Below are 19,801 nucleotides of genomic sequence, written 5' to 3'. Positions count from 1 at the left end.
TAGCCCTGTGTCTGGCTTTAGTGTCATGCCTGCCTGATTGTCCCCCAGAGAGAATATTCTAAAATGTCATAGCCGAGTGCCCTGAGAGCATTTAACATCACAATTCCAGGTAGAAGGTACTTGCACCCACATCCCTCCCTCTTCACTCATCATGCCCTAAGTCCTAGCCTGTGTTGGATCCATCTTGCTTTACTAAAAATGCTTGTCCTCAGGCTGGTGCAAGGTGGAGCATGCAAGCCTTTAACCTCACAGATCTGTTAGTTGCATGACACTTCTTTATCCACTGGTTTCTAGGTCTCCTTTCTTATACCTCTGATGTAAGAGTACTGGTGGGAAAATTGGCCGTTGCTATCATGAGTGTTAAAGTATGATTACCCTTGGGCTCAGAGATTCCCTTTCCAGGGGTGTGTCCCCAGAAACTATTAAACCATGGCACCGACGTTTAATGAGTGGTTGCTTTGTACTAGGCACCTCTTCCCAGATCTTGGTGTATCAGTCACATATGTTACATCAGAAACAATTTAGGTCTTTAAAATGTCGAGAGTTGACTTAATAAAGTGTATTCTATATAGTGATGTACTCTTTAAGGTGATGATATAGATTTATATTTACTGACTTTTCTAAATGGTGTTCTCAGTATACTAAGTGATCAAGTGATCAAGTTAGTTCATTAGTATACACTAAATGGTTCTGTTTAGGTAGACAGAGCCCAAAAGGCTGTGTGTTAAAATATTAATAAGTATCCTGCGGGATAACCCCCTTCCACTGTTTCTGAATTAAAATATTAATTTTTTAAAGGAAACTTAACTCAGGAGAATGGGAGAAATGACTGGCAAATAACCCTTGTCTTTGGGGCTGACGAAGTTACCATGAGACAGGCACCTGACTGCTGCCCTTTCCCTCTCTGCAGCAAAGCAGTGGAGAGCCTAACTGAAGGGGGTGGTTCTGAAGTCCAGCGTGTGAAAGAAGATGCGAGAAAGAAGGTGCAGCAGATGGAAGACCTCCTGATGAAAAGGATACATCTTCTAGAAGAAGTAAGTCTGGAGATGCCAAGGGCCCTCTACTTACGGTCAATCCTGGGGAGGTGTTCCTTTCTCCTTGTACGTCATGTTTCAGCAGAAATGCAGCCACCCTCGTCATTATTGAGTGCCTTCTGGGTCCCAGCCTCATTGTTGGCATCTTACACATGTAATTTATAACCCCTACCCTGTTGTCTTCCTTCTTGTGAGGACACTGAGGTACAGAGAGGTAGTGACTAGCCTAGGTGGTTGCCGAGGCCCACTGATGGAATGACCATCTAGCCTTTAAGCAAGCCCAGACTCAGATTGCCTGATGCTTGGCTATTTATTGCCTGTCCACCCAGCTCTTGTTCTTAGCCTTTGTCCAGTATCTTACCTGAACTGAGTGGGTACATTTCTCTAGTAGAGCCCTACATAGCTTCTTGGGCTGTTTATTCTGTCAGGCCGTGACTATAGTTGGAACTCAGATGCTTCCTTGCTGAACAACCACCTCTGGAAGGACAGTACAAAGTGTTCCTCAATTTTAAGCTCATATTAAGTACCATAGTTAGAGTAACCCTTTTCTGAAATGCCTGGGACCAGAAGTGGTTTAGATTTGAGCTTATTACTAAACATTTGTGCATAACTAATGAAATGTCTTGGGGATGGGCTCCAAGATTAGACATGGAACTCACTTACATTTCACATCTTCATTATATATGTAGTTAGAAGGGAATTTTATGAAATATTTTAATGTGCCTGTGTTTTGACTATAACCTATCACATGAGGTCAGGTGTGAAATTTTTTTACTTTTGACATGTTGATAATCAGAAAGTTTTATATTTTGAGCCTTTCAGAATTTGGATTGGAATAATCCATATATATTAATAAATTATTATTATGGTGGGATTTTTTGTTTTTTTGCTTTTTTTTTTTTTTTTTTTTTGAGACTGTTAGATAGTGAGGCTGGCCTCAAACTTGCAATCCTCCTGTTTCAGCTTCCCAAATACTATAATTAGAAGCATACACCATTCAGTCTAAGCATTTCTGTTGCTGTAAAAGACATCATGACCACAACATTTCTTATAAAGGAAAGCATTTAATTGGGGCTGGCTTACAGTTCAGAGGTTTAGTCTATTACTGTCATGGCAGGAAGATGGTGGAATGCAGGCAGACATGATGCTGGAGAGGTAGCTGAGAGTTCTACATCTGGACTGGCAGGCAGCACAAAGAGAGAGACACACACTGGGCCTTCCTGGCTTGAACATCTGAAACCTCAAAGCTCACTCCCAGTAACACACTTCCTCCAAAGACACCATACCAAATCCAACAAAGCCACATCTAGGAGTGCCACTCCCTGGTTACCAAGCATTCAAATCTGTGAGCCTATGGTGTTGAGAGTATTGGGGGTGTTTGGGGAAGGGCATTCTTATTCAAACCACCACAACCACACCCTTAATCAAGACACTTGAAAAAATTGTCACCTTGATGCAACACCTTGTTTGTCCCATGAGTACTTGCTGGTGCTTCTGCTCTGTTGTTTGCTGCATTTATCCCATTGGATGAAGAAGCATTTGCCTGTGTGAATTGAGCACAGAAGCATCGGAGTGTAGCACTGACTGCAGTAACAAGAGCATACATGAAACTATGAGAACTCACCACAGGGAGAGGCCCTCTGCTAAGCCTCATATGTGTACTAAGAAACCCATGAGCTAACTACTTCCATTTGTCTCTCTCTTTCTCTCTCTCCCTTTTTAAACATACTGAAATAGCAGGCACAGAGTGGCCAGGTCATTTGCTCCAGGTCACACAGGTGGTAAATGTCAGGTGATCTTGTTGGTTTTAAATAAGTGGCACTGGTTACCGTGCAGAAAGTTCACGAGGCTTGACAAAACCCAGTATCAGAGCTTTGTTAAGAGGAAGGGGGAGGGGGATGGGAGAGAGTGTGGCCAGGCCTGTGGAAGGAACACATGAGGAGGAGGAGAGAGCAGAAGAAAGAGGGGAGGAGTCTGTGTCCAGCTTTTAAGACCTGCACATGCACAGGAAGGCTTACTGAGTTACACCATGCATGCATAGACTGCGTGACCATGCTGTGTGCATTTGCACAATCATGTATCACACTGATGATGTAAAGATGTAAGACCCCTTTCTTAGCTACTGAACTGCACATGTGCAGTCATATAGCTGGAATGGCAGAATCCTAACAGATCTGGCTGTATTTTAGGCTGCAACATTCTACTGTCTCAGTCCAGAGCACTTTGGGGTTAGGTCAAGATCAAATATGATATAAAATTGCTTGCTCAGAGCCTGGCATTTAGTAGGCACTCGTAAATAACAAGCATTATTGTTTGCTGTTGAAGAAATATGAAGTGACAGACAAACTTCCAAGACAGACAATGTTAGTGGAGATAGTGAAGGGAAAGGGCAGGGGAAGAGAAGCCAGTTTGTAGCTTCTGGGATGACAGGTATCGGCAGCCTCACAGCAGCTCCTTGGAATGGTGACTGTCCTGTTTTCTAAAATAAGAACCTGGGGCTTAGAGATTAAATGACTATCCAAAGTCACACAGCAAGAAAGTGGGAGAGCTGCATTTTGAACCTAGTTCTGTTTGACTTTTCTGTCAGCGATGCAATCTGAGGCAGTGGCCTGTGTGGGGGGAGAGTCAGGCCTACTCCAGGTCACTTGTGTGAGCACCAGAGCCTTTCCCCCAACACAGACATGGCTTGAAAGATTTAGAAGATAATTTCCGTGGTGGCTTCTCCGAGCACTCAGGAAAAGCATAGTTTTTTACCTCCTAAATCACCTTGGAGATACAGAAATGCATTTTAGAACTGTGTAGTCATTATCTTAAAAAGAAATAGTGGGGGGTGATGGGCTGTGGGATGAATTTGCATGGAGATTAGGGGACTCTGGGATTTACACATGTTTAGTATTGAAAAGTGCATTTCTCCTTGTTCTCATTGAAGCTGTAAATATTGATCTGATTTTTCAAAACCAAAAGTATAGTTCTTGTAGAGTTGACTCTTTTCCATTGGAAGTGCTCATTACTCTTCCGATACAAGAGGGAAAAAATGGCTGGCAAATGTATTTATTACTGATTCTGTCCATGTATAGTACATTCAGGGAGGGGAAATGTGCCGGAGAAAAAGTCATAAATATTTATATTTTAATCCAATTTCCTTTCAAAATGTTCCCAATTGTATTGAAAAATTGCATCAAATGCATTTAATTTAACTGTAGGATGTGAAAGCCGCCCAAGCAGAACTGGAGAAGGCCTTCGCAGGGACGGAAACAGAGAAGGCTCTTCGCCTCAGCTTGGAAAGCAAGCTCTCAGCAATGAAGAAGATGCAGGAGGGGGACCTGGAGATGGCTCTGGCTCTGGAAGAGAAGGACAGGTCTGGCTCTGCTCCCTGGGAAACGACCCTCATCATCTGGTGGGGAGCGGATCTTCCCCATCCTGCCCTTCCCTCCCGGCTGTCAGTGTTCTTCACTGGAGTGGAATGACTGACCGTGGAGGATCCAGCAGAGCAAGATAGCAAACGGGGATCAGAGCAGGGCAGGAAAAAGGAAGGAGAGGAGTGAGTGAGAGACGGCCACTCCACAGTTCATGTTATGAGTACACTTAGATCCTAAGTCTAGTGTTCAGTTCCGGCTGCAACTTCCTGGTAGCTGAAGGAAGAAGCAATCCTGTGGCTCTGAGATTCACATTTTCCATGAGGTAAAAGAGGCCTTGGATTCAGGATAAGCCCAGTTTTGCTTGGCACTATCAGAGGGAAATTTCTCTTGTGGTGCTTTCCACAGGGTGGAAAAGTGGTGATGTCCCCACAATAACTACTAGTAAATTTTTTGTTATCTCTTTTCCTTCATGTTTTTTAATGCTGGCTGGAGGCCCAAATCAAGCAGTACTATAGGGCAAAGAAGAACATTGTAGATCAAATGCAGAGTTCTTTAATGCACAGTGCTGTTGGCTCTGAGAAATGGACAGGCACTAGGGCTGTTAGGCCAACTTTAATGACCACTGTGTCTTGTAGCCAAGCTTTTGACAAAAACGTCTTAAGACAACGTTGAAATTTTTCTCTGACATTTTGATTCTCATATCTTATTGGTTGGTCTCTAAGTGGAAGGTAGAGCTAATGTAGTGGAGACACACTGCTAGCATAGGTGGCTGAAGAGCCCCACCTATTTGGAATTGGGTGAGATGGTCCCAGAATGAATGGTGTCCTCCAGAGGATTCTGCCTGTGGTTTCTTTTCTCATCCACTCAGTGCCCTGTGGAATGGTATACCTTGCCACATTAGTTAGTTAATTAATAGCCTAGGCTGGCAAAGACTCACTGTGTGGCAGAGGCTGGCCTTGAACTCTTGCTGTTCCCTCCCACCCCCTTCCCAGTGTAGAGTTTAAAGGAGCACGTTACCCTGCCTGGCTGTTTCAGTTCTTGTGACCAAGTGTTATTTGCCCTTACTTCTGACTCAGTGCCACCTTTTGATATTTAGGTTTGCCACTTGGTTTTCAGTTTAGGGTTGGGAAATAGACTGAGCATACCTTCTGGGATTCTCTCTGAGAGAGGTCCGAATCAGTGCTGAGGGAGCCTGTGGTCATGGTCTCCATATTTCAGTGCTCTTTCACTTCAGGAATACAGAGGACTGTATTTATTGTGTATACTGTAATCTTTTTTTAGGTTCCCTTTTTTCCTTTTCAATTTTCTTTTGGCTCATTAGTTAGAGGAGGATTTTTAAATTTAAATTTTGGGGTGTGTGGCTGTGTGTGTCTATTTGTTATGTACATGCATCGAGGTCAGAAGCTGGCCCCCTTTTCCTAGTTTTGATCTGTGAAATGAAGTGTTGTGTCTGGATCTTGGTAGAGGGAATGAGTTATCAGCCCCATCTATCCCTTTTTGATTCATTGTTTTTCTTGACCATGTTGCCAGGAAGAGGAAGGGTTCCTTTCTCTGATTTCTTCCCCCAGGTACCATCCATGAACAGTCAAGAGCTACTTGGACTGGGAAGAAAGGAGAAGGCTCAGAAAGGGTTTGCAAGAAATTATAGGACAGAGTCTTGTGAGGGTCTTGACATATTTAGCACTTATTTAATTGGCTCTGTTGGATGCTTATGCCCTTTATTCAACAGGTATTTTTTGTGTGTCTTCTGTTCCACGCAGCAGTGATTAAAGTAGTCAGGGAGACTTCCATTGTCAAAACCAAAGCTTATCAAGTTGGCTAGGTGGAAGGGATAAAAGGCAGGAACAGAAGGATTAGAACTGGATGGGACAAACATTGGTTTACCATTAATGTTTACAAATTCAATGTAAAGGGTCCAAGAGAAGCTTTCTCATGTCAAGTAGATGTCCCCTTAACTGAGACTCTTACGGATGTTTGAAACCTGACTATATCTAGCACTTCACTTGCTGTGCACCTTTACTTCCCAATACTTATATATCTATGTTAAAGTTTAATTGATAAATTAGAGTGAGAGATTAAAAAAGCAGACAGTTGTGGCAATAGTCTGTAGTAAAAATATGGGAAAGTGGTCTCTTTTATAAAAATATGTACTGGGCTCACCTTTGATGATGTAAGATGATATGTGGTGACATGAAATAGATAGGATAAATGACACAGGCATGATTCACTGTTAGGTGACTGTGTAAGGGTTACTTGATTGTAAGCATCATGAAACTGTTCTGACAGTTGTGACTACTAATTGATTAACAGGGATGTAGCATATATAGTGTGGATATGCTGGATAGGTCACTGGGTCTTGTGCAAGAATCTGGACTTCATCTGAAGGGCATGGGGGAATCCATTGAAGGGTTAAGGGGAGGAGTGTGGAGAAACTAGATTTAAACTTATTGCAAATTTTTTGTTTGCCTTGGGGATGGATTGTCACTGGGCCCTCTTGCTGATGCAGACATCCAGATAGATGATGGCAACCAAGACTGAAAGTCTGGAATGGGATGGAGGTACACAGGTGGTAATAGGAGGTAAAGTGGACACAGTGGGCTTGAAGGGCTTTGGTAGTGAAGGGAAGACATTGTACTGATACCCCTCCTTCAGTTTTGAGAATGAGTGGCTGATGGATGAAGTTTACTCAGTTTGAAGGAAGATGAGCAGTGAGTAGGTTTTTTTGAGGTAGGAATGGGAGGATGATGCTTCTAGTTAGGACAAGAGTTGTATGAGCTGTGAGCATCTATGAGTGGAGGTGTGGATGAGTGAGTGGAGGTGTAGGTGAGTGGAGGTGTGGGTGAGTGGAGGTGAGAATGAGGGGAAGTATGGATTTCTAGATTCAGGCTGGAATTGGAGGAGATGATTCATGCCCAAATCAATGCTAAGCATGCCTTTGGAACTACAGAGACAGAGGTTGTTCTGCTTATATATAATGGACAGATAGGTGTTGTAGAATATTATTTTAAGGTGTGTTACTTTTGTTTATGTTGCATTTGTATAACTCTATGAACCTGTGTTACTGTGCCTGTCTAAAACACCTGATGTCTAATAAAGAGGCAAATGGCTACTAGCAAGACAGGGGAAAGGATAGGCGGGGCTGGCAAGCAGAGAGAATAAATGGAAGGGAAAATCCAGGGGAAGAGGAGAAGAAGCAGTAGCCAGACAAGAAGGAAGACTTCAGGGCTGGAGATGGCTCAGCGGTTAAGAGCACTGGCTGTTCTTCCAGAAGTCCTGAGTTCAATTCCCAGCAACCACATGGTGGCTCACAACCATCTGTAGTGAGATCTGGTGCCCTCTTCTGGCCTGCAAGCATGCATGTAGGCATAACACTGTATACATTATAAAAATAAATTAAAAAAAAAAAAAAAGAAAGAAAGGAGGAAGACTTCAGGGGCCAGCCACCCAGCTACACAGCAAGCCATGGAGTAAGAGTAAAATTTATAGAAGTAAGAGAATGGGAAAAGCCCGAAGGCTAAAGGTAGATGGGATAATTTAAAGTTAAGAAAAGCTGGTCAGAAACAAGCAAAGCTAAGTCGGGGCATTTATAAGTAAGAATAAGCCTCCATGTGTGATTTATTTGGGAGTTGCATGGTGGGCCCCCCAAAAGAGAAAAAAATCCACCACCAATAAACATTTTCATAGAGATGAATTTAGGGCTCTGTGCTTGGGTATAGGAATCCTATTCGGGGAGTCCTAGAAGTTGTCCATGAAGAGTGTTGGCATGTGCAAAGTCACAGTCTGCACACTGTGTACAAAGACTGCACATGTAGGCCATCAGGGTGTGCTGCTTAAGCTTGGTTCCTTCTTTGTTTGGGGAGAGGACATTTGGGAGGGTGTGTACACTGGTCCAGGTGGTGGCTTCTCAATGGATATGGATGGTCAGGTTGGGGTCTTGCTGAAGGCTGCATCTTTCTGGCATTTGCACAGGGCTGGCTAGACAGGTATAGAAACCTGGTTTGTCAGGTCTACAAATGTGTCAGCCTCAGAGATGAAGGTGTCCCAGTTAAACTCCCAGAGACTAGCAACCAGCTGTCACCTTGATTTTTCCCTCAGGATATGACCATTTGGTAAATCTCTAGGGACTAAATCTCACTGAGCCCATTGTTTAAGTCAAGGTCAGAAGGTTAGCCCAGCATAGCAGCAGGGATCATCAGCTCTATCCAGGTGACATGGATATGGATCAGCCACATGGAGGAACCTGCTGTTGGGCATGGCAAGCAGTTGAATCTTGGGGTGGTCCCTGTTTGCATGGTTACTCCCAGTGTCTTCCTGGGCTCCTACCCTCTTTTTCAAAGGGTCATTTTCCCTACTTTAGCTTATTCAGTCTGGGCTTTGAGCTGTTCTGCATCTGAAGGTGGTCATGTTGGGGAGCCCTATAGGTTGACTATAGCCAATGGATAGGTTGTCTTCAAACTAAATAGTAATTTTTAAAAGTTTGAGTTAGTTGCTGGCATTTAAAACATTGAATTTCACACAAGAGTGAGTTCTCACTTTTATTGAGCTCAAAGATGTAATACGTGCGGGTGTCTTATTGGCTCAACACTGCTGCTCCATGTGATGGTCTGAGCCTTCAGTGGTTGTCCTGGTTCCAGCCCCCACCTTTCATTTTAAACCTACATTTGATGCGTTTTAGCTCTCCATTTGCTTATTGATTATATCAGAGCTGAACCCCTAGAGGGCAGTATTGCGCCTCCCTCTAGGTTCCTGGGACATCGAGCAGATCTCACTGGTGTTCTGATGCCAGTGCACTGCTAGGTGTTTTCTGCTGCCGTGTCTCCCTTGTCGCTTTGACAGGGAAGCCAGGTGCTTCAAGAGGGCAGCTCTGCCAGACCTCCAGGCCTCTACTTCTACAAAATTGGGTTGCTTTCTAGGCTTAGCTACCAAAGGGCTTGTTGGAGAGTCCTCCGACAAAATAATTGTTGAATATTTAAAAGGTAGTATTATGTATAGGGCTTGTTTGGAGACATGGCTTAGTGGATAAAATGCTTGCCATTTGAGGATGAGGACCTGAGTTCTGATTTCCAGCACTCATGTAAAAGCTGGGTGTGATGATATACATCCCAGTATTGCAAGGCAGAGACAGATGGTTCCCTGGAGCTTGCTAGCCAGCCAGTCCAGCAAAGCCAAAATAAGGTGGAAACACAATTGAGGAAAACATTTGGAAATTGAGCTCTGATCTCTACAAACCTTCATAGATAAGCACCCATATACAAAACATGCCACACACATATATGCATAATTTAATTAGCACGCCAACTGTCATTTGTTGTTTTCAGCGGTATGTCAGAAGTGCACTTTTGCTTTAACTTGTCCGACACAGGCTCAGAGAAGTAGAAATTTAGCTTGGGCACAGATGTCACAGAGCAGTTGATGAAGGACATTGAATTTAGTTCCAAAGAGGGAAATGTTCACATCTTCTGGAAGGCATTATGGTTGTAGGTGGCAAAGCTTCTCTCAGACTTGGAGATGAAAGGTGCAGTTTAAGGAACTCTGAAGTTTATCAGGCATAGGAGGGGCTTGGGCAGAAGGTATTGAGAGCATATGCAAAGGCATAGAGAGGCATAGAATAGCTTGGGAGTGAGCTCTCTGAGCTGCTGAGGACTGATCAGGATCAAGATGAAACTGGGTTGTTATGACTTAAGAGCTGTGTACCTGGATGCCCTACCCTGAACTTTGGCTGTTAGCTTGAGATAGTGGTGTGTTTTTAAGCATCGTCTGCAAGCTGTGGAGAGATATCCTTGCTTTTTAAATCCTCACTCTCCCAAACAGCTCTTGACGGATTGTTTGCTTAGACTTCAGGGACAGATTTCTTTTGGAGAGGGGATTTCTTACTCAAAACTTAGCAATCTGGTGCTGTTGGTGGTGGGGGCAGCTGAAGGTCTCTGAGCAGGTACATGGCTTGACCAGACCAGGTGCAGCTCAGAGCTAAATTCCTGGATCAGGTAGAGACAATAAATTCTGGTCTTTGCTCTCTGCCCCGCAGAATGTGATTCTGTTTGTGTGTATTCATTGGGCACATCTACTTTGAAGATGTCTGGCCCTGCTTCCTACCTCCTCCTGCTTCACTGAGTTAAGAGAGCAGCTCAGAATTAATATTTAAATTTTGTTCTCTTTTAGACTGATTGAGGACTTGAAGCTGTCTTTGAAGAGCAAAGAAGCTTTAATTCAGTGCCTTAAAGAGGAGAAATCTCAGATGGCATCTCCTGACGAGAATGTGTCATCTGGAGAACTCCGAGGACTTTCTGCCACTCTGAGGGAAGAAAAGGAGAGATACGCTGAGGTGAGGAGACAGGGCACAGCAGGAGGGGGGAGCATATCAGACTGTTCCGTGGGAAGTGGGGCGCTCTTCAGTCTACATGGTTTGCACAGTAACTTCCACATCCGAGAGTTGAGTTCCCTGTCAGCTGAGGAATCTGCAGGAACCGCCTTTGTTAGGGCCTGCCTTTGTTCATGTATCTCACTCATACTTCTGCATCTGTATTTTACCATGTGTTAATTTGCTGTCACCTTGGGGCTTCTTTTTCATTGTTAGGGCTTTCTTAGTGTAAAATTGTGGTGCACTGTTCATGTCCATTTTTCCTTTGTTGTTAGAGGCAGACTTGCAGGCCATATTTGGTGTGAAACATCAGAGGCTGTGGGGGAAAGGGATTAACTGGTTCTGGGCCAGGCAGCACACAAGATGCTCAGCTTACTACCCTGTTCTGGCCTTCCAGCCCTTTGGCCAAGTAGAGATTGTGATCCCCTGGCTGAGTTTAGGACTAGCCTCAGAATAGTCATATTTCTCTAGACTCTAAGAAGTGGGTTGGCAGTAGTTAGGTCCAAATCTCCTGGACTCCTCTTCACTCCTGTGACCATGGCAAGCTATGTTGACCTTCATTCTCCTTGGGTGGAGGATGTCTGCTGCATGGTCTGTTCACACAGGGTATGTTCTGGAAGCTCAAGAAAGCTGGTGATTTATTTACGAGGAGGGTTCCTTGTCCCTGTGACAGTAGCAGACTCCTTAGCCTCGTCAGTTAGTTTTCCTTTGGAACAGGCTTGCCACTTCACTTCTCGGGCTCTGCTCTCTAGTGGGCCCTTCACCTTTTCTCCCGAAGCACCTCTTTACTCTGTGGGACTGATAATCAAACTGTGGGCAGCTGTCTTCACACTTTTCCTCACTCATACCACATCAGGCCGTGCAGGAGGGCACACTTGTGTTAGGAGGTCTGCCGCAGTGGAGGGGAGTGAGAGAATGAGGTGCTCATGGGAATGGCTGTGGAGAAGCCTTCGGGTGGTCCTCCTCTTTCTCACTTGTGAATGCCTTTCCTTAGGCTGCACAAAGGGAATGGCAGAAGGAGAGAAATCACTTGGAAGAGAAGATCCAGGTATGTTGATTCATTTTAAGACTGTATTGAATGAAGACTTGCTCCCTTCTTGCTTCTTCTGTTCTGAGCACAACAGATAATTGTTGGTGACAGTAGCTGCTATTTATCCAATGCTGCTGAGTGTCAGGTATGCATAAAGCACAGTAGAGGAAGTTCCTCGGTCCTTGCCATCACTCAGCTGTGGACATCCCATTTTGTAGATGTGGTAGCTGAGGCTCAGAGGGTGAAGTCACTTGTTCATGATTAAATAGCTGGGAGGGAGGAATCTGTCTGTGTGATTCCAACACCTGGGCTCCAAGGGCCCTTAGTCACAACAGCTGGAATTTGTACAGTGCCTGCCAGCTTAGAAAGTACTTTCACATCTATTATCTCCTCTGATCCTCATAACAGCCCAGGAGGGAGGCAGCAGTGATTATCTTAAGACGTGAACTCAGACTATAAATGTAAGGCTCAGTCCCCATCAAACCAAACTCTCTGCTAGCTTTTGTAGCATTAAGGAATGAAATTAATGATCTGTTATTTCCTCCAAATAACCTGGTGCAGTTTCGAAGACTCTGATGTGACTGTATTCAGATTTTAGCAGGCACTGGAGTCCTTCCCATAGGAATAGCTGTCAGCTTCTCAAGCGATCAGATCCCCTTCCCTTCACCCGGCCCTGTTGCCGTGAGCAGTAACACAGTAACTGGGAGCTGATGCCACGGCGTTCGGCTCACTAGGAAACATTAATCACAGGTTGACAGGAATAAGATAGAATAACTGCGTTTGAGTGTGCTCTTAAAGATATATTTACAGTGCATTTTGGTTGGAACACATCAACTTCGTGAATCTTTTTCTAATCTAATTTAGGCACTTCAGGAGGACCTGAGAGAGAAGGAAAGAGAAATTGCTACAGAGAAGAAAAATAGCTTAAAGAGGGATAAAGCCATTCAGGGCCTAACCATGGCATTAAAATCAAAGGAAAAAGAGGTATGTCTGAGGAGGGAAGTGGGATTTTTCTTCATTAGTTTCTGTGGCTTGCCTGTCCTCTCCTGAAGTTTTAGCTTTAGACAGAAAGTTTGTAAGTGTTGGATAGGGTGGAAAGTAGCTTCTCTAGTCGGCTGGAGTTGGAGCAAACTGCAGTCAGTGCTGTCAGGAACTAACTATGAATAAAACATATATTTTTTAAAAGTTTCTAGCAGAGATGTAAGTAAATTTTAATAGTGTATGAACATCATAATTTCAACATGTAATCAGTAAGACAAGCAATGGTGAGCTATTTAGCATTTCTTCCCTCTGCACCAAGTTTTGTGGAATATTAATTTAAGATGTGTTACATTTGTTTATGCTGTGGAATATTTGTTTAATGATGCAAGGACACAATACATTTGTGTGCTTAAATAAAATTAACCTGGGGTCAGGAGGCTGAGTCAGTAACTAGCTGACAGAAAGTGATAGGGAAGAACCATGTGTAGTTAGGGTTCTTAAGTGGGGAGCTGAGCACAAGGATGCCATGTTTTTCCGGAGACTCGAGCTAGGAGAGAAGGTTAGCTTCTTGCTTTTCAGCGTCTCTGAGTGAGTAGAATTTCACCTCAGCCTTTGAATCTTGAGTTCTTTGAAGGGCTAGAGATCTAGGTAAAGTCTTCTTTAGCGGCTGTGTTAGAGCCGGTGCCTGAGGGAACAGGATTCCTGCCTGGCTACGGCCAGTGCGGCCACACTGCTGCTAGGAGCTGTGGCATCGCAGTTGCTGATTAGGACAGAAGTTGCTTAAGGGGCAGCTGCTGAAATGAATGAAAAACAACCCACGGGTCAAAATTCAGCTGTACTTCTAGCATCCCAATCAAGCCCTCTACCCAGGCATGTGGCTAGTGACTGACCTAAAGGAGAGTACAGACTGACTCTTTGGAAAGACAGCTGAAATTTGAGATGAAGGCATTTGGGAGGCAAGTCTGTGGCTGGGAAGCAAAAAGCCCACCTGGCTTGTTGCCTCTGGGATCCAAGATGGTAGCTGATGGCTCTTTCCTTGTCACTTGGTCCTGAAGTCTGTTATGTCTCAGTGATTAACTAAGCAAGGCCCTCATTCACTGAAGAGACCCTGCTCTACTCCTATGTGATTGGCAGGTCAGAGTGATGGGTGTTGGAACTGAGGGAAGTGTAGGCATTGGGGAGGCAGAGGGAAGGAAACCTGGTCCTGATTAGGGTGGATGTTGGGAATGGATGGTGTTTAGAGGAGAAGATGCTGAGCTGAGTCCTAAATGGTAAGAAGGTGTAGGCTGGGGAAGAGATGCAGATGGGAGAGATTTTGGAGAGAGAGAAAACAATGGCTAAAGACTGCTGTGTGATACCAAAATTGGTCTTCAGTTCCTAGGGCACAAAGTACACACTTTAAATGAGACTGTAGGTGTTTTACATGTTGCAAGAGCCCAGGGGTGATGGGGGCTGATCATATCAGCAGCTTGGGGATGGGGGCCGATCATATCATCTGTTTTGGGTGTTGCCTGGCTTAGTAGCAGAAGCAGTGATCACATTTTTACCTTAGAGAAGCATCTCGTTGTGTTTGGAGAGTGGTTTTAGGGGATAAAGAATGGGGTCAAATGTAAGTAGCTCAGGCAAAAGCCAAGACAGGCTTTATTAGAATACAGGTCACAGCAAGCAAAATGGAGGAAGAGGACTATATTCAAGAAATAAGATTAGAAATAATTAAAAAGTAGAAATAAATTTGGAAAATCTGATGGTTGTATATAAGAATTCAGAAAAAGAACAGTCAAGATGACTCTAGGTGTCTGGCTTACGTGACTGGGGATGTGTGGTGTCACTGACATGGTTCAGAGCATAGAAAGTGGAGCATGACATTGAGACAGGAGCATTGGCCTTGAAAAATGTACAGGCCTTCCTGGTTAGGAGACAGAGCAGTACAAATCAGAAGCATGGGTGAGAGGGATAGCTTGGCCCAATGCAACTGACTTGGGTGTAGTATGAATCTTAAAAGTTCTTATTAATAAAATCAAACCTGAGGCCAGTTATTGGGGTGAATGCTGGAACATCAGAGAAGCAGAACAAGCCACAGCTACCTCACTTCGCCAGTTCCTCAGCTGATACTGTTTTCTTAGACTGGAAGCCTCTGAGTCCTCATCCATAATGAATCTCAGCTGAACTGTTACTCAAAGCCTAAAAGCTTAACAAGCTAAAAGCTTCTAGTTTCTGGTCTTCACGCCTTATATACCTTTCTGCTTTCCGACATCACTCCCTGGGATTAAAGGCGTGAGTCACCATACTTTGCTGTATCCTTGAACACACAGAGATCCAGGTAGATCTCTGCCTCTGGAATGCTAGGATTAAAGGCGTGTGCTACCACTGCCTAACCTCTATGTTTAATATTGTAGTTGTTCTGTTCTCTGACCCCAGATAAGTTTATTAGCAAACACAGTATTTTGGAGAACACAATACCACCACACTTGGGAATCACTTGTATCTAGTCATGAGTTAAAATTCTGAGAGTTGACCAATATATCCCAGGAAAGCATAGACTGGGAAGGGAGGAAGCCAAGAATGAGACTACAGAAATATTATGAATTCAGGGATGGGGCAGGCAAACCCACAGGGGACAGCAGGAATGGTTAGAAGCCAGGGATGAGACTACAGGGATACCATGAATTCAGGGATAGGGCAGGCAAACCCACAGGGGACAGCAGGAATGGTTTCAGAAATAGAAAACTGGTGCTGAGAAGCTAGGGGGTGCAGTGTCAGCTGCAGTTGCAATTTGGCCTTTGAACATAGGAGCTATGATTCATCCATCTGATGCACAGGGGCCCGGATGGATTAGGAGACCTTCATTGTGTTGTAAGTCTAGAACAGTTCCAAGGCGTAGTGGTCAGAGTTCATGGTGGATCCCAGAGTAGAGACGTTGAGACATTTTGGGAGAAACCACACAGTTATTGGATGAGTCATATGAGTGGGCAATGTTAATAGTAGCAATGCTCATTATTTTAGCACCAGTGTACATTATATTGCCACATTTAGCACTAACAACACCATAGTTGGATGAGTGGTGTTCATCATGTATTAGTTTGTTTTTCGTTACTATAATGAAATATCAGAGACAGGATAACTTTATAAAGAGGTTCATTTCACTCATTATTTTCTGATGCTTAAAGTTCAAGATCATACTGTCTGATGTGTTCAGCCTCTGATGAAGGGCTAGTGGCAGATAACAGAAAGGCAGGCAAGAGGAGCAGACCATGTTGTCAGATGAAGCCTGAGAGATTGGGACTCCTCTAGAACCTTCCAGGAGCATGTTCCAAATACCCAAGGACCTCTCACTAGGATTCACTTCTTGAAGTTCCCACCTCCTAACATTGTCATGTGGAGGATCAGGCTTCTGATACATCGACACTTGGGGGACATACTCTGACTTTAAGTAGACCATGGATGGCAACAGGTGAGGGGATTGAGTCTCAGTGAGGGTAAGCTGCCCAGTTAACTACTCAGAGCTTGTCTGCCTATTAAGTACTACAGGTCAGGGGAGAGCATGTGGGCTGTATAGGAAGGAGAGCCCAGCTATGTATGTGGCTGCCATTTGTTGTTTCCCTAGGTTGAAGAACTCAACTCTGAAATCAAAGAGCGCACTGTTGCCTTCACCAAAGCCAGAGAGGCTCCCTTGAAAACACAGGCCACACAATTTCAGGTAAGCGTTTTCATTAGTGTAAGTGGCTATCTTAGGTTCTCATTCCAAGAGAGGCCTAGACTTTGCAACTGAAGGGAAGCTGGGAGATTTTAATAAGGGGAACCATTGGTGGCCTTTAGTGATAGAATTAGTTGAGTCTAATTAAAGGTTGGTCCTCCACCAGTTTTGAGAGCTTCTCTGGCTGCTCTTGTGGTGGTGGTGATAGCCACTCTCATAATTGGGAGTGCTCAGTTTACTTTTAGACAGCATATCTCATTTAACTTTCAAAGTTTTTAGGAAAATAATTATCAGGCCCTTGTATTCATGAGGATTTTAAGGCTCATTGAGGGTGTCACACAGCTAACAAGTGGTAGAGTCAGGATTTAAATTCAGCAGTTAGAACTAATAGTAGCCATTTGATGAACACATACTTTATACCCAGTCCTGCTACATGTTGTCTGTAAATAATCCCCTTTGTGTAACGTTTGACATAGACACTTTTTATATCCTTGTTTGATTGATAAGGAACTTTAGGCTTAGAAATGTGACCAGCTCAGGGTCACCACATGGCCAGTGACAGGGCCAGGATTTGACCTCATGGCTCCTGGCATTACACCATTGGAGTCCTTTGCTTCTCCTCCCTAGCTGCCTCTTCCTTCCTGCTGCTTTTTGAATTTGTGGTCCAGACTTTGATGCCTTTGATCTCTTTTGTGTCTACAATGTTGTACTTCAAAAATGCCTCCCACCCATCTTCATGACACTCTCTTTCCCAAATTTTAGTTTTGTCCTTTTAATTATTTCAGCATTTTCCTATATAAGCCATTTACTGATAAGGAATCGGTGATGTTTCATCATCTGGTTAAGTCCATACTTGCTTAAGCTCTCCTCTCACCTCTGCACTGGGGAGGGACTGCTTCTGGTGGTAGGTTAGAAGTTCAGTCTGATTTAGGACTCTCTGACATCCAAGATCCATACCTTCTGCCTTATCTGTTGCAGAGCTTTGGCTCACAATAAGAATAATTTCAGTAATTTGGTTTAAATCATGGATGCTAGCAGCACAGACAGATCTCTGCTTTTGGGATCTCAGACTTGCTTCTTCTGCTGTTTTGACAGTAGATGATGAAATTAAACTGAGCTTACAGTTTTATACTATTTCCCCCTTGCTTAGAAAATAACAAGCTTTAAAGGCCAAATTCTTTGGAAAACCATCAATATTTTCTGTTGCTTAAAAAAAGATGCTAGCAGTTGATAGCCAGAGTCCTGGCATCCTTATGAGCCCTAGTATAGTTTACTTTTCCATATTATGTTGGGGCTTGAAGGAAAGAAAGCAGCCTTGTAAACTTGACTGCTATTCAAACATACTACATGCATTTAGTAATTTAATGACCCTTGTTCCTGGTCAAAATGCAATATATGTGGAGTGAGGTCTTGAAGTTGCAGCATGGGCTGGGTCCTTGTCTGCAGTCCACAGAGACCATGTATTATTTGTGCATGGCAGATCTCAAAACATCTCTTGATGCTTCATCCAAATAGGAGGCATGCTTTTGACCTTTCCAGAGTTTGTGGAGGCAGGACTAGAGTGGCAGTCTGTTTCCAAAGTGTGTCTTTTGTCCTGTTCTGATTGTGAGTATGCACTGTTTATATGAGTGCTTCATTTGAGGTATATGTAGTTTCAATGTTGCACAAACTTTTCAGTGTGTGTCTTCCATGTAAAAGGACATATTGGGCTGTGGTGTGATTTCAACTTATTGCAGTCTCTGAGTTTAAAAGACATTGTGGGTGCTAGAGAGATATCTCTGTGGTTAAGAATATCTGCAGCTCTTCTGGAGGGCATGAATTCTGTTCTTAGCACCCAGGTAGGACAGCTCCAAGGAGATTTGAAATCCTTTTCTGGACTCTGTGGGTAATTTCACCTATGTGACCTCTCCCAGACATATACAATATACATAATTAAAAATAAAATATATCTTAAAAAAGACAAAGGTCATGGAGTTGATTTGACATCAAACTTGACAATGAAGTAGCAGCAGGTGATAATTAAATTCTTGTGATATTTAAGTTCTTAGAGTGGCTGCCAAGGTACAGATGCACAGATTCAACTTCAGATCACAGGTGTAACTATGTGCAGGTTACTGTGTGGGCTGGCTGGTGCTGCTCTTCTTGCCCATTTAAAGTTATTTCTGGATAGGAAGTGGCATTCTCCTCCAGGTGTAAAAGTGAAAACACTTACTCAGAGTATACTTAAAGTAGTAGAAAGAGAGGAGTAGAAATGACCTGTGGTCAGATTTTTTCTCATTGGGATCATCGGCTCCCCAATATTGACACAGAGACTTATTATAAATTATGAAAGCTCAGCCAATAGCTTAGGCTTGTTAACTCACTAGACCTTATAACTTAACCCTTTTTTATTTACTTTCCACCTTGTGGCTTTATTACCTCATCTCCATAGTGCTCATCCTACTAGCTCTGCATCCCTGGCGTTGCCACCTTCTTCCCAGCATCCTCTCTGCCTGGAAATCTTGCCTAGCTATTGGCCATTCAGCTTTTTTTTTTTAACCAATCAGAGTGACACATCTTCACACTGTACAAAAAGATTATTCCACAACAATTATTAGCAAACTTACCTCTAAGTATGTTCACTGTTAATACCTTCACACACATGCATACACACACACACACACACACACACACACATACACACACAACCTTAAAAAGTTAAACAAAACCATGTGTGTGTGCACATATGTATGTTGTTATGCATGGAAGCCAGAAGTCAACGTCCTCTGTCTCTCTCCATCTTATTTTTTAAAGAAGGGTCTCTTGTTGAACTTGGAGCTCATCTATTAGGCTAGACTGGCTAGTAAACCCCAGGAATTCTGTCTCTACCTTCCTGGTGCTGGGCTTACAGATGTGCAAAGCTGTTTCTGGCCTTTGTGTGGGTATAGGGATTGAACTCTGGTTCTCGTGCCTGCAGAGCACGCACTTTACTAACTGAAATATCCCCAAAGCCTCTTTATTATTTTTTTAAGGAGATTGGGGTTCCCATGTGTTACTCAGTGTGTTAGTTAGGGTAAGTATGTTGTGAAGAGATACCATGACCATGGCAACTATTATAAAGGAAAACATTTAATTGGGGCTGGCTTATAGGTTCAGGGGTTTAATCTATTTTTGTCATGACAGAAAGCATGGTGGCATGCAGGCAGACATGATGCTGGAGAAGGAGTTAAGAGTTCTACATCTGGATTGGCAAGCAGCAGGAGGAAAAAGCCATACTGGGCCTAACTTGAGCATCTTGAGCCAGCCCCCAGTGACAGATATCCTCCAGCAAAGCCACATCTACTCCAACAAGGCCATATCTCCTAA

At 43.6% G+C, this 19,801-nt stretch overlaps 1 protein-coding gene across 6 annotated transcripts in view; it reads left to right on the top strand.

Annotated features, from left to right (window-relative positions):
* The window catches only part of Cdk5rap2 (CDK5 regulatory subunit associated protein 2), a 198,011-nt gene that overhangs the window by 50,045 nt on the left and 128,165 nt on the right, over positions 1-19,801 (top strand). For all 6 annotated transcript variants that reach the window (XM_036179221.1, XM_036179220.1, XM_036179218.1 and 3 more), the window contains 6 exons: positions 911-1,034; positions 4,238-4,392; positions 10,553-10,715; positions 11,746-11,799; positions 12,646-12,765; positions 16,367-16,459. In XM_036179221.1, the coding sequence (XP_036035114.1) occupies positions 911-1,034; positions 4,238-4,392; positions 10,553-10,715; positions 11,746-11,799; positions 12,646-12,765; positions 16,367-16,459 (709 nt within the window). The remainder of the gene's footprint in view (positions 1-910; positions 1,035-4,237; positions 4,393-10,552; positions 10,716-11,745; positions 11,800-12,645; positions 12,766-16,366; positions 16,460-19,801) is intronic.

Source organism: Onychomys torridus, chromosome 2 (genome assembly GCF_903995425.1).
Source record: "Onychomys torridus chromosome 2, mOncTor1.1, whole genome shotgun sequence".
Classification (NCBI taxonomy): Eukaryota; Metazoa; Chordata; class Mammalia; order Rodentia; family Cricetidae; genus Onychomys; species Onychomys torridus.
The sequence above is the reverse complement of the archived record's forward strand: the minus strand, read 5'-3'. Positions and strand labels throughout refer to the sequence as shown.